General features: G+C 43.1%; 1 protein-coding gene across 1 annotated transcript in view; it reads left to right on the forward strand.

The window, feature by feature from the left end:
* RAB31 (RAB31, member RAS oncogene family) overlaps positions 1-15,284 on the forward strand; it is a 163,316-nt gene that overhangs the window by 65,748 nt on the left and 82,284 nt on the right. The window contains exon 2 of the mRNA XM_032152818.2: positions 9,331-9,410. Coding sequence (XP_032008709.1) covers positions 9,331-9,410 — 80 coding nt within the window. The remainder of the gene's footprint in view (positions 1-9,330; positions 9,411-15,284) is intronic.

Here is a 15,284-nt window from a genome sequence, read left to right on the forward strand (position 1 = left end):
GCCGGGTGTAGGGGGTGGGGGAGAGTGGGTGGGAGGAGTATATTCTCTTCCCCTTAGACAAAGCTTCAAAAAAGTGCTTTGTGGGTTAATATGGAATTTGTGGCATTATTTCTGTGGGGCTTCTTTGAAATCGAAAAGGGCAGGTGCAGCACTTCCTAGATTGAGCTTCCTGAGCCCGTTTGTCTTCTGCTCTGAGTTGACTCTGGTTTGGGGGCTGTAGAAAGGGGAGGAGTAGCCTCCTCCCTGGCCTGGATTGCTAAGGCCAGGGCCCAGGAGCTGGGCTGTCACTCTTTCCAGACAGGGCTGAGGCACCTCCTGCTCCAAGATGTGGAGGCGCCTTCCTGCGTGACCTCATCTCTGCATCTGCGAGCTCCATCTGCCGCCAGAGTGGGTGGGCCAGGCAAGCGTGGCGCTGCCCTCATTACTATGCACTGCCTTCACTTGCAGGCATCTCCACACAAGGCCACCTGCCTGGCAGGCGGGGTGGGTGGGGTGTGTATGCTGGTGTCCAAGGTGCCTGATGGGACCTTTACTTCTTTTGGTCACCTTTGGAGTCAGGACAGTCCAAACTGTTAACCATGCAAACTTCTGCCTGTTTCTCTCTTTATGTTATTTCTTTATGCCCACAAGGTCTGCTGCCCTGTACAGGCCTCCTGAATTCCCTAACTTAACTCCTTGTCAATGCTGAAGATGCTGAAGACGTTTTAGAAGCATGTGGCTGGGCGCATGGCTCAGGCCGGTAATCTCAGCACTTTGGGAGGCTGAGGTGGGGACTGCTTGAGGCCAGGAGTTTGAGACCAGCCTGGGCAATATAGTGAGACCTCATCTCTGCCAAAATAAAAATAAAAAATTAGCCTAGCATGGTGGTGTGCACCTGTAGTCTTAGTTACTTGGGAGGCTGAGACAGGAGGATTTCTTGAGCCTGGAAGGAGTAGGTTGCAGTGAGCCGATGTTGTGCCACTGTACTCCAGCCTGGGTGACAGAGTGAGATCTTGTCTCAAAACAAACAAACAAACAAACAAACAAAACCCCAAACCAAAACAAACAAAAAGAAGTATGTAAGCCTTAAAGTCTAAACATTCAACTAAATGGATGACTGAATAAAAAAAAATAATGCAAAAATCCTTGTCATACAGATTATCTCTGATTCCAAGACCAGAAAGAGATGCTGGAATTATCAGGTGACCCCCAATGGGATGTGACCCACAGAGTCAGTTCTGTAGTGTACATTATAGGCAAATCATACTCTCTCTGTTTCTGAACATTCTGAGAAGAGTGAACTCAAGGTTTGAAAGACTATCATGTATGCCATAATTTTTGTGCTTAGTTTTTTTTCTTATTTAACTACATTCTGAGGAATGGAATCCCTGAGTTTATGGGTCTTGTTAGTTGTTATTTCCTGTCCATAAGAATCATGTTGATTTGTAATGTTATCAGCAATATATATTCCTTACCAGTTTACTAAAACACCTCATCACCTGAAGATTTCTGAAAGTCTGCGGAGCAGTGCTTAGTGAGTTTGTAGTAAAGGAGTCAGTAGGAGTATGGTGGATGTCGCGAAGAGAGACCAGAGAGGACAGCCTTTTCTTCTCAGTGGCCACTTTGATTGAGTCACAATTATTCCCTGCAGGGCTGGGTTGAAAAGATTTTAAGGCCCTTTTCAGGTTCAATAAGATAATGTGTCTTGAAGTGATTACTGATGTCTGCCATGAGAGCAGGATTAAGTAGTCGCGATCTATTTGCCTGGGAGGTATCATTCTTTTTTAAAATTATTATTATTATTATTATTATTATACTTTAAGTTCTGGGACACATGTGCAGAACGTGCAGGTATACACGTGCCATGGTGGTTTGCTGCACCCATCAATCCGTCATCTACATTAGGTATTTCTCCTAATGCTATACCTCCCCTAGCCCCCCGGCCCCTGACAGGCCCCAGTGTGTGATGCTCCCCTCCCTGTGTCCATGTGTTCTCATTGTTCAACTCCCATTGATGAGTGCGAACATGCAGTGTTTGGTTTTCTGTTCCTATGTTAGTCTGCTGAGAATGATGGTTTCCAGCTTCATCCGTGTCCCTGCAAAGGACATGAACTCATCCTTTTTTACGGCTTCATAGTATTCCATGGTGTACATGTGCCACATTTTCTTTATCAAGTCTATCATTGATGGGCAAGTCTTTGCTATTGTGAACAGTGCTGCAATAAACATACGTGTGCATGTGTCTTTATAGTAGAATGATTCTTTGTGTATATACCCAGTCATGGGATTGCTGGATCAAATGGTATTTCTGGCTCTAGAAGCTTGAGGAATCGCCACACTGTCTTCCACAATGTTTGAACTTACACTCCCACCAACAGTGTAAAAGCATTCCTATTTCTCCACATCCTCTTCAGCATCTGTTGTTTCCCGACTTTTTAATGATCGCCATTCTAACTGGTGTGAGATGGCATTTCATTGTGGTTTTGATTTGCATTTCTCTAATGACCAGTGATAATGAACTTTTTTTATATGTTTTTTGGCCACATAAATGTCTTTTTTTGAGAAGTGTCTGTGTGTATCCTTTGCCCACTTTTTGATGGGTTTTTTTTTTTCTTGTAAATTTGTTTAAGTTCTTTGTAGATTCTGGATATTAGCCTTTTGTCAGATGGATAGATTGCAAAATTTTTCTCCCATTCTGTAAGTTGCCTGTTCACTCTGATGATAGTTTCTTTTGCTGTGCAGAAGCTCTTTAGTTTAATTAGCTCTCATTTGTCAATTTTGGCTTTTGTTGCCATTGCTTTTGGTGTTTTAGTCATGAAGTCTTTGCCCATGCCTATGTCCTGAATGGTATTGCCTAGGTTTTCTTCTAGGGTTTTTATGGTTTTAGGTCTTAGGTTTAAGTCTTTAATCCATCTTGAGTTAACTTTTGTATAAGGTGTAAGGAAGGGGTCCAGTTTCAGTTTTCTGCATGTGGCTAGCCAGTTTTCCCAACACCATTTATTAAATAGGGAATCCTTTCCCCATTGCTTGTTTTTGTCAGGGTTTTCAAAGATCAGATATTTGTAGATGTGTGGCATTATTTCTGAGGCCTTTGTTCTGTTCCATTGGTCTATATATCTGTTTTCATACCAGTGCCATGCTGTTTTGGTTACTGTAGCCTTGTAGTATAGTTTGAAGTCAGGTAGTGTGATGCCTCCAGCTTTGTTCCTTTTGCTTAGGATTATCTTGGCTATATGGGCTCTTTTTTTTGTTCCATATGAAATTTAAAGTAGTTTTTTCTAATTCTGTGAAGAAAGTCATTGGTAGCTTGATGGGGATAGCATTGAATCTATTAATTACTTTGGGCAGTATGGCCATTTTCACGATATTGATTCTTCCTATCCATGAGCATGGAATGTTTTTCCATTTGTATGTGTCCTCTCTTATTTCGTTGAGTGGTGGTTTGTAGTTCTCTTTGAAGGGGTCCTTCACATCCCTTGTAAGTTGTATTTCTAGGTATTTTATTCTCTTTGCAGCAATTGTGAATGGGAGTTCACTCACGATTTGGCTCTCTGTTTATTATTGGTGTATAAAAATGCTTGTGATTTTTGCACACTGATTTTGTATCCTGAAAATTTGCTGAAGTTGCTTATCAGCTTAAGGAGATTTTGGGCTGAGACAATGGGGTTTTCTAAATATGCAATCATGTCATCTGCAAACAATTTGACTTCCTCTTTTCCTATTTGAATACCCTTTATTTCTTTCTCTTGCCTGGTTGCCCTGGCTAGAACTTCCAATACTATGTTGAATAGGAGTGGTGAGAGAGGGCATCCTTGTCTTGTGCCGGTTTTCAAAGGGAATGCTTCCAGCTTTTGCCCATTCAGTGTGATACTGGCTGTGGGTTTGTCATAAATAGCTCTTATTATTTTGAGATACATTCCATCAATACCTAGTTTACTGAGAGTTTTTAGCATGAAGTCTTGTTGAATTTTATTGAAGGCCTTTTCTGCATCTATTGAGATAATCATATCATGTAGTTTTTGTGATTGGTTCTGTTTATGTGATGGATTACGATGATTGATTTGTATATGTTGAACCAGCCTTGCATCCCAGGGATAAAGCCGACTTGATTGTGGTGGCTAAGCTTTTTGATATGCTGCTGGATTCAGTTTGCCAGTATTTTATTGAGGATTTTTGCGTTGGTGTTCATCAGGGATATGGGCCTGAAATTTTCTTTTTTTGTTGTGTCTCTGCCAGGTTTTGGTATCAGGATGATGCTGGTCTCATAAAATGAGTTAGGGAGGAGTCCCTCTTTTTCTGTTGTTTGGAATAGTTTCAAAAGGAATGTTAGCAGCTCCTCTTTGTACTGGGAGGTATAATTCTTAATCCAGAGGGGTAGGAAGCTTGAAGGATGTTGTAGGAGTCTAGGAATGAATCAAGTATTAGTGCTTGGTTTTCACGGATTGGTGGTGCCTGGCGTTTTGTGTGGCAGCAGCCAAAAGTTTGTGGTTTCTGATTTCATAATTATAGGTTTACATGTGATTAATAAGTGTGACAATTCAAACAGCAAAGGTTGTCATTTCAGAATAAGTGGTTGTTCTCAGAGAGGAATCTCATATGAGAGATCCATTTCCCAGGAAGTAGATGGAACCAATTGCTGGGCATGAGCACCTCTCTGATGTCAACTATACAAATGAATATACAATGAAACACTACCAGGCCCACAGGTAGGGTTTTACTGTACTTTATTTCAGGTTCTGGAGTCAGAATCGGGTTTATTCTAATGTCTCCCCGGCAGTCAATAATTTGAGCCCCTTTCATTACTGTTAAGGCTGCAGCGGCTATCTTCAGAGCCTGTCAGGCTATGAGTAACTTGAGCTATGCAACGTGAAACCAGAAAGCACTAATAAAGTATTTGTGAGTTCCAGAAATTTGACTTTTTTTTTTTTTTTTTGAGAAATTTAGGCCAGTGTGGTGACTCAAGCCTGTAATCCCAGCACTTTGGGAGGCTGAGGTCGGAGGATCATTTGAGCCCAGGAGTTTGCATTAGCCTGGCCCACATAGCCAGACCTTGTCTCTGCAAAAAAACCCCTAACATTTAAAAATAGCTGGGTGTGGTGGTGCACACCTGTAGTCTCGGCTACTGGAGAGGCTGAAGCCAGAGGATCACTTGAGCTCAGGAGTTTGAGGCTGCAGTGAGCTATGATTGCACCACTGCATTCCAGCCTGGGTGACACAGCAAGACCCTCCCTCTTAAAAAAATAAAGGAAAAATGTACACTTAGCAGGGAAGTTGATTTAACCTAGTAAGAGCCTTAAGAGGTTTTGACTAGGACTCAAAAGAGTTTGGTTCTGACGCTACCAACCAGCTATGTGACCTTGAGGAAGTCACACTGTTTCCTCTTTACCAAAACGAGGGGCTGGACAAGATGGCCTGTGGTATTCTCAGAATCTTATGAAATGGAAAAATATATACATAGATGGGTTTCCATCAGTGTGGCCCTAAAGACAGGCCTCTCTGGTCCTGTCTCTCTCTTCCAAGGCTCCTTCTTCACCCAGTAGGCTTCATTCTCTTTTCTGAGTCCTACCTCTGTGTCTTCACATGCGACAGCCACTATTCCCCTGGCACTTTCCTTGTGTGTGTGTCACAGCCCTAGCGAGGTTCCTGCGGGGAAGGGCAGTCCCAGCGCGGAGTGACTCCTTAGCCTGGCTCCTGGCTTGTCCTCAGCAAACCGCGGGTAGGGTGTGCCCCTGGTGGCCAGCCGAGGAACAGCAGTCGTCCCTGGAGGTCGGGAACTGCATCCACTTGAGCGGTCCCAAGCCACGGGTCAGAGAGGATTCGATGATGTTGTTCTTTGCAGAAATGTTTCCCTTTCTGAGACAAACTAAAACTTTATCTATCCTTTTGTCCTGTTATGTCTTTCCTATCAAGTGTGTAAGAGTGTACATTTGACAGTGCATTATAAAAGAGGTGAGAGTTAAAATGTTTTAAAATAAAGAAACAGTGACTTGGTTGTTTGACTGAAAAATCAGTGCTTATATCTAAATTTGAGCAGACTTGCTGCTGTAACTCTTCAGACAAGTTGGCGTTGACGCTTGAGCCCTTTGTAGAGGATGATGAGTAGAGCTGAACATTGAGCATTGTCAAGCGACTTTTTCCTTTTCCACCTTCAAGGGCATTTTGGGGCTGGCCTTGCAGGATTTGTTTGTTGGCTGCTTTGAGACTTGTGTCCATTGTTTTGAGCACATCCCTTGGGAAAGTAAATGATAGATTCCAAAGGGCTGCTTTCCAGACCAGTGCCCCCACCGAGAAGATGCACCCTCAGCCCTGTGCCCCAAGGGCACGTGAGGGAACTGAGCAAGCACCTGCAGCCTAAGGAGGAAGGCCCCGCGGCAGACAGAAACCAGGCGAGGTTTCTCGCTGGGTGATAGGGTGAGCCTGGGTATCAAGGAAGGAAAAAAGGAGCAAATCAAGGAGTTGTCTCCTGAGCTCAGAGGGGCCACAGGTGGGGCAGTCCCATCACCACTGTGTGCTGGTCCTCCTGCCGTGTGCCTGGCCCTGCTTAAGAACTCCTGGAGGCCAGGGAGGGTGGAATGGTATCCCCCTGCCAATGGGGTCTAGCCTGCTGTTGGCATGGGAAAGGGAGGGTTTGGGGAATGCCTGTTGGGCGAGTGAAGAATGAGTGAATGATCGAATGAATGGAAGAGCCCTGAGAAAGAGAATTCCAAAACTGTGATGGAGAAAGGTAGAAATGAGCATGGTCGGTGTTGGGGAGAGGTCCCCACCCTGCCTCCTTGGCAGTTTGTAGGAATCAGTTGGCCTCATGAAAGTGTGCTGCCTGCTGCAAGGGGCATTTTCCTAATCTTCAAGGGCAGGGCAGGGCAGGCTGTCACAATTCCTCAGTGTCCAGTTTCTTGGGGGCTACGTGGGCTAAAGTCTGGCAAGGATTGCTCTTCCACAGGGGGTCTTAAGAACAACTGAGATGAAAAGAGTTGTGGTTTGGGGGACTGCGAGGGAACATGAGCCAGAATCCATACTTGAGGTGCAGCTCAGAAATAGCAGCGGCATCGATTGGCATCTCAGGAGCTAATGTTTTGATTCTGCCGTCACCTCTTTGAACTCTGTGCATCGATTTGCACGATGCAGATAAACAGCAGCTTTGGTGCTGTGTTTGTTAGGGCTCAGAGTCAGTGCAAGCTGCTCTCCTTGGGAGGCGAGACCTCCCAGAGAGGGGTTTTCTGATGAGTATTAAAAGCCAAGTCCCCTGTTGCCCCAGGTTTGCTGCAATTGTCCCCCAAACACAGGGCTGAGAAGGAGTAAAAATAATTCAGATTGCCAGCTGGTATTTCAAATCCCACTTCATATTTCAGTGTCTGAAGAAAACCACATTTCTCCGAATTTCAACATTTCATCCTTGATCCTTTGGCTTTCAAATTTATACCTTTAATGTAAGAGAACCGAATCAACTATTTTTTCATTCTCTAGATAAATCACTTGTTCCCGTTTTGTTTATAGTTTTCAGAACGCCTCCATGATCCTTTCAGCAGGAACATGTTGGCAATGGCGATCTGTGTTGATAAAGCCTCCGGTCCTGTGCCCTCTGCCCTTCCTGCCTCTCTCAGAACAGCAGACATTAGCAATTGAGGGAAGATGCTTTTTTCTACTTTATTCTACTTTTTGGGCAACTTCCTGACTTTATTTTCTAACTCCTCCATGAAATTTTAATTTCTACCATCATATTTTTAATATATATATTTTTTGAGACAGAATCTCACTCTGTGACCCAGGCTGAGTGCAGTGGCACAATCATAGCTCACCGCACCCTTGAACTCCCGGGCTCAAGCCATCTTCCTGCCTCAGCCTCCCAAGTAGCTGGGACTACAGGCCCATGTCGCCACACCCGGCTAATTTTTACATTTTTTTGTAGGTCAGGGGTCTTGCTGTGTTGCCCAGGCTGGTCTTGAACTCTTGGCCTCAAGTGTTCATCCTGCCTTGGCCTCCCAAAGTGCTGGGATTACTGGTGTGAGCCACTACACCTAGCCATATTTTAAATTTCTAAGAGGTTGGTTGTATTCTCTGAATGATCTTTTAAAATAACATCCTGCTGTTTTGTGTGTGTGTGTGTGTGTGTGTGTGTGTGTGTGTGTGTGTGTGGAGGGGAGCATATAAATGTCTGGTATTTCTTAGTGAGTGTTTATATTGAAAAAGTTAAAAACGTAAGTTGAAAGCTCTGTTTGTATTGGGGCTTGTCAACTGCTGCACACATGGCCTTTGGTTAGGGGATCCCAAATATCAGGAACTCTAGAGCTTTTTTTTCTCTTACCTAGAGGGGAGCCTTCACGGCTTCTGTGTGGGCTTATCCAGCTTAGGGCGAACAGCCCCTGGCCCCTCCCTTACCTGTGCCTGATGTCCCCAAGCCCAGCTCCGTCTGATGCAGGCTTCCTGGAGAGTAAAGCTCTGACGCTGGTTATGTGGCCTGTGGCTCCAAGGGTATGTTGTTATGTGGCCTTTCAGCTGATCTGTTTTCAGCCATGCCCTACAATGCTTGATGTTTTCTGAGATTCTGCGGCATGAATTGACTTGCTTCTTTATCGGCTTCTCTCCCTGCCAGCAGTTTGGTTTCAGCTTCTTCATTCTCAGGGACCACTTGTCCTCCGGGATTTTGTTGATACCACTTGTCTGGTGTTGTCTCTTCTCCTATCTCTTTGACCTTGTGAATTTGTGTCTTTTATTTCTTAAACCACTTTACAAGGGCTTTGGAAGGGAGTGGATATAAATGTGTGCATTGAATTCCCAGTGTGTAATTGGACCTTCGTCCTAATCAGCTTTAAAGAATTATTTAAGAGAGAAAGAACTGAGACAAGACCATTATATAATTAAGCAAAATTTGGAAGTTATTACCCAACCATCAGATTCTAAAGAGAAAATGCTAGAAACATAGAAATTAGAATTAATAGGTCTTAAAGGGTGATACCTAGAGAAACAGATTACGTGTCTTTTGAATGCGAGGTTTTGAACAGAACGAATTCTGTTTCTGCCCAAACAATGTGGTATGTTCACGTACTTCTTCTCTAGACCCCTCCCAAGATTTCAGAATTTCTGAAAATACATCCATAGTGAACATGTTCATTTTTGGTTAAATATTGTATACATGTCAGACATGTCTCTGAAACTTATTTTTACCATACTTTTCTTTCTGTGAAAGCAATACAATTTTATTATAGAAAATATTGGTAAGAAATAGAAGAAAATATCCCCCCACTCCCTCTCCCAGTCTCATCAACCAGAAATAGCCAGTCCTGTCCTCTGGTTATCTGTGAGGTCAGAGTTGCCACCCTTCATCTTCATGGTTGTATCCTCATTCTTTCCTAGGACACTGGGGTTGGGAAATCAAGCATCGTGTGTCGATTTGTCCAGGATCACTTTGACCACAACATCAGCCCTACTATTGGGTAAGTTCCTATATGTCATTCTCCTTCACGTTGCTTCCTTTCACAGCATCAGAATGGCCACTCTGTCTGTGCCTGAGCCTTCAGGCAGGGCCACAGTTTTCATCCCAGCCAGTGAGAATCAATCCCAGCTGTAGACTGACAGAAATTCAGGGACTTCTGAGTATGTGTCCAGGCTTACTGTCCCTGTCAGTCATTTTTTTTTCCTAGTCAGCCTTCCTCATGCTACCTCCTAAGGTCATTTCCTTGATCTCCGAGAGCATTATTCTGCAAATCTTGGCGTTATTTCCAGATGGAAGACAACACGCAGAGCAAACCCCTGATAGTTCTGCTTTAAGTTGCCTGCTAGTAAACCCTGAAAATGCCATCCACCCATACCTCAGCACTGTCTGCAAAGTCTGTGGAGCAGATGGACTTTCCTTTTCTGGAATTATCTTTTTTTTTTTTCTTGAGACTGAGTGTTGCTCTGTCACGTTGCCCAGGCTGGAGTGCAATGGGGTGATCCTGGCTCACTGCAGCCTCCACTTCCAGGGTGGATTCTCCTGCCTCAGCCTCCTGAGTAGCTAGGATTACAGGTGCATGCCACTATGCCTGGCTATTTTTTTATATTTTTAGTAGAGATGGGGTTTCACCATGTTGGTCAGACTGGTCTTGAACTCCTGACTGAAAGCAATCCACCTGCCTCAGCTTCCCAAAGTGTTGAGATTACAGGCGTGGGTCACTGCGCCTGGCTCCTTTTCTGGAATTATGTAATGCCAGCGTTTCCACTCTCGAATGGGGAGGGGTGGAAGTGCATTGTTAAATTCTCCTGAGCTTGGGATGCAAAATTGTTTACCTGTTCATCCCCTTTCCAGTGGGCTCCTTGGCCGCATGTGCTTTGGCTCTGCTGTTCAGGAAGTGCCTGCTTTTTCACTCTTAGAACTTGGCCTCTGCTTATTTTTCACCCTGAAGATATCAAGTCTTTGTAGGCAATGTATGTCTTTGTCTGTATGTTTTGGGAAACCTGTAGGATTGTTGAGAATGGGAGATTGTATCAGAAATGGAGAAAAATCATGGCAGGGAATAAATAGATGCTCAAGAGTACTTGGCTGATAGGCCAGTGGTTGGAACTGTGTAGCTGAGAAAACCCACATTTTGTAGTTTAAAAATGACTTAAAGAAACATACTCATGAAAATATCAAGAATTAGGAAAGGTCTGAGATTTTACCCTAATTGCAGCCTGCAACTTGTTAACAAGTTAGCAATTGTGACTTGTTAGCCTGACTCAGTTTCAGGGATGCTGGCAGAAGACAGAAGACCCCCGAGTCAGAGACAGAGGCAACAGCAACGGCCAGAGTATTCGCAAAGCAGGGTGACATTAGAGTCACACACCTCACGTGCAGGGGGCTGTGTTATGGGAGAGGAAGCCCAAGCTGAGGGAATGCAAGTCTTCTATATGGGGCAGTGAGCACGTCTGTCCTCAGCTGCAGAGAGAGACTCTCCCCTCCAAGGATGCTTGCTGTGCAGGTTGAGCATCCCTAATCCAAAAACCTGAAATCCAGAATGCTCCCAAATCTGAAACTTCTGAGTGCCAACATGACGCTCAAAGGTAATACTCAAAACGCTCATTGGGATATTTCAGATTTTGGAATTTCGGCTTTGGGATGCTCAACTGGGTAAGTATAATGCAATTATTGCAAAATTAAAAATATATATATATCCAGCCGGGAGTGGTGGTTCATGCCTGTAATTCTAGCTCTTTGGGAGGCCTAGGTGGGCAGACCACATGAGGTCAGGAGTTCAAGACCAGCCTGGCCAACATGGTGAATCCCCGTCTCTACTAAAAATACAAAAATTAACCAGATGTGGTGGCACGCGCCTATAGTCCCAGCTACTCGGGAGGCTGAGGCAAGAGAAGGTGGTGGTTGCAGTGAGCTGAGATTGTATCACTGCACTCCAGCCTGGGCAACAGAGTGAGACTTCATCTCAAGTAAATAAATAAATAAATACATAAATGAATAAATAAATCCAAAATTCGAAATACTTCTGGTACCAAACATTTTGGATAAGGGATACTCAACATGTACAAGCATCCTTGAAAACACGATCAGGAAAAAAGTGTTTACTTGCAAGATGTGCACGTTGTGAGAGACTATAAAGAATTGTCTCCCAACACAGGCGCTTGTATGATAGGTATACTTTTTACGGAAGAAATTGGTTTCACTCTGCTCTGGAATGTACTTTTTTCTCTCTCTCTCTCTTATTTTTCACTTCGTGTGTGTGTGCTTGTGTTTTTTATAATAAAAAGCAGAACTGATAAGAATGATTAACTGTGAAGTATGGTTCCAGAAGATGGAGGAGAGATTTGTGCCTTCTACTTTCTAAACTTTTGTTTAAAAATTTTGTTTAAATAAATTCCTTTTGTAATGACCTTTTTTTTTTTTGAGACAGCGTCTCGCTCTGTCACCCATGCTAGAGTGCAGTGGCGTGATATCGGCTCACTGCAACCTCCGCCTCCCGGGTTCAAGCGATTCTCCTGCCTCAGCCTACTGAGTAGCTGGGACTACAGGTGCCCGCCACCACGCCCAGCTAATTTTTATACTTTTAATAGAGACGGAGTTTCACCATGTTGGCCAGGATGGTCTCAATCTCTTGACCTTGTGATCCGCCTGCCTCGGCCTCCCAAAGTGTTGGTATTACAGGCATGAGCCACCGCACCCAGCCTGTAATGACCTTTTTGAAAGTAAAAAGACAGTGCATACTCATACCACAAATTATGGGCAGTACATAAAAATGACAAGCGTAAGTGTTAAGCATAGGTATAGGCATCATAAATAGGGTAGTTACGTAACTTTGGTCACAATCTCTTGGTCATAGAAAGTTGCTGGGCCAGCTCAGATTAAAGGAGGAGGAGACACAGGCCGCCTTGTGGTGGGAGGAGCCATGTGTGCGTGGAGGGAGGGTCGGGGATGCATTGCTGGTACCATTTTGGAGACAAACACAGTTGACAGTGTTTTGTCTAGTAAATGCATTTCGGTGGTTTGGAGTTTTTAAAAACTTATGTATTACAATTGACCCTTGAACAACTCGGTGATTAAGGGTGCTGACCCCTGAACGGTTGAAAAAACACCTATAACTTTTTTTTTTTGAGATGGTACTTGGCTCAAAAGTCTTGCTCTGTCACCCAGGCTGGAGTGCAGTGGCAAGGTCTCAGCTTACTGCAAACTCTGCCTCCCGAGTTCAATCAATTCTCCTGCCTCAGCCTCCCAAGTAGCTGGGATTACAGGTGCACACCACCATGCCAAGCTAATTTTTGTATTTTTAGTAGGGACAGGGTTTCACCATGTTGGCCAGGCTGGTCTTGAACTCCTGACCTCAGGTGATCCACCCGCCTTGGCCTCCCAAAGTGCTGGGATAACAGACGCGAGCCACTGTGCCTGGCCCCACGTATAACTTTTGACTCCCTCAGAACTTACCTGCTAATACCTGACCATTGACCTGAAGCCTTATGGAGAACATAGTCAATTCACAGATATTTTGTAAGTGATGTGTATTATATACTGTATTCTTACAATAAAGTAAGCTAGATAAAAGAAAACACTACTAAGAAAATCATAAGGAAGAGAAAATATATTTACTATTCATTAAGTGGAAATGGACCATCATAAACGTCTTCATCCTCATTGTCTTCACATTGAGTAGGCTGAGGAGGAGCAGGAAGAGGAGGAGTTGGTCTTGCTGTCTTGAGGGTGGGAGAGGCAGAAGAGATCGAATTAGAAGTGGGCCCATGCCATTCAAACCCATGTTCAAGGGTCAACGGTCTGTGGAAACTCTCTGCATTTTCTGCTCAGTTTTTCCTGTAAACTAAAAGTGCTCTAAAAAACTGTTATTAGTTTAAAAATTATGTCTTAGTTTTTAAAATTATGAAAAAATTTATACTGTGCAGAAATATATGAAATAAAAAGTGAAGTCAGAGGATTTTGCTAGCTCTTCAATCCCATATTCTTCAATTTACATAACCAATATTTAGAGTCCAAAGTGCATGTTTAACATATTTCTTATAAGTACTTTCTGTGGACATGCAGGTATACAAGCTAAAAGTGAAAACATATCACACTTTACCTAACAAGCCACAACATGCATTCCCAGTCCACTTAGGTTCTCCTTATTCTTTTTCACTGCTGGTTGCCAGCCTCTGGGAAACTGAGTCAGGCTGCCAAGTGATGACTGTTAACTTGTTATTAAGTTGCAGGCTGCAATTAGGGTATAATACAAGTATGCCCTATGCAATATTTGGGACATGTGTATACTAAAAATTTATTAGTTCTTTATCTGAAATTCAAATTGACCTGGCATCCTGTATTTGTATTTGCGAATGTCGCAACCCTTACCTCACCCCTCCTTTGGGCTTAAGCCAGGCTGGTTGGGTTCCCGAGTCTTGCAACCAAAGGGACCTCAATAGAAGCAGGCAGTTGTGCAATAGGGGCTTAGACAGGTGACTCAACTTTAATTGTGACACAGACAAGACTAAAGTCTAATTGTTTTTATTATGAAAGTTCATCATGTTCGACTGGGTGTGGTGCCTTCTGCCCATAATCCCAGCACTGTGGGAGGCTGAGGCAGGTGGGTCATTTGAGCCCGGAGTTTGAGACCAGCCCGGGCAACAGGGTGAAACTCGGTCTCTACAAAAAAATACAAAAATTAACTGGGTGTAGTGGCATGTGCCTGGAGTCGTAGCTACTTGGGAGGCTGAGGTAGGAGGATCACCTGAGACCTGGAGGTTGAGGCTGCAGTGAGCCATGATTGTGCCACTCTACTCTAGCCAGGGCAACAGAATGAAATACTGTTCCAAAGAAAAAAAAAAGTTCATGTTCACTCTAAAAAAACCCAAAGAACACAGAATTCATGAAACTAGGAATCTTAATGTACATACAGTTTTTTTTAATCTGTGTTTTCTACTTAATATATTTTGAACATTTTTTACAGTGTCACATAATCTTCAAAAACATGTTGAAAGTATTTTTTCTGATTATAGAAGTATTATATACTCATCATAAACAACTGAAAATGAAAAAAAATCATGAGGAAAAATATTTTAAAAACCCATAATCTACCTTTTAGAGGTAATTACTGTAAACATTTTGTTATTTTCTTCTAGCCCTTTTCCTGTATAAGTGTGTGTATGCATTATTTATTCAACATCATTTTGTGAATTTCATGCCATTAAATAGTCTTTAAAAACAATTTTTAATGGTTATATTTTTCACTTCAGGCATTTAGGTGGTTTAAGCACTTTTGTATTTTTATAAATAATGTTATGAGGCTAGACACGGTGGCTCATGCCTGTAATCCCAGCACTTTGGGAGGCCAAGGCAAATGGATCACCTGAAGTCAGGAGTTCAAGACCAGCCTGGCCAACATGGTGAAACCCCATCTCTACTAAAAATGCAAAATTAGCCAGGCATGGTGGTGCACGCCTGTAATCCCAGCTACCTTGGGAGGCTGAGGCAGGAGAATCGCTTGAACCTGGGAGGAAAAGGTTGCAGTGAGACGAGATTGTGCCACTGCACTCCAGCCTGGGTGACAGAGTGAGACTCTTGTCTCAAAAAACAAAACAAAACATAAATAAATAACGTTATGATGTACCTCGTTGGGCATAGATACCCATGTATACTGCTGATTATTTCTTTAGGTTAAACTCTTAGCAATGGAGTAATTTAGTCCAAGAATAAAAATATATTTAAGGCTCTCGATGGATATTGCCAAATTGTTTTTCGGAAAGGTTATCTCTGTACCAGCTTTAGGTATTTTTTTTTTTTTTTTTTTACAATTTTTAACTTTATAAAATTGTAAAAGTTTGTATGATTTTGAATTCTATTCTTTTCCTCTAACTTCAAA

This window comes from Hylobates moloch, unplaced genomic scaffold (genome assembly GCF_009828535.3).
Source record: "Hylobates moloch isolate HMO894 unplaced genomic scaffold, HMol_V3 SCAFFOLD_5, whole genome shotgun sequence".
NCBI lineage: Eukaryota > Metazoa > Chordata > Mammalia > Primates > Hylobatidae > Hylobates > Hylobates moloch.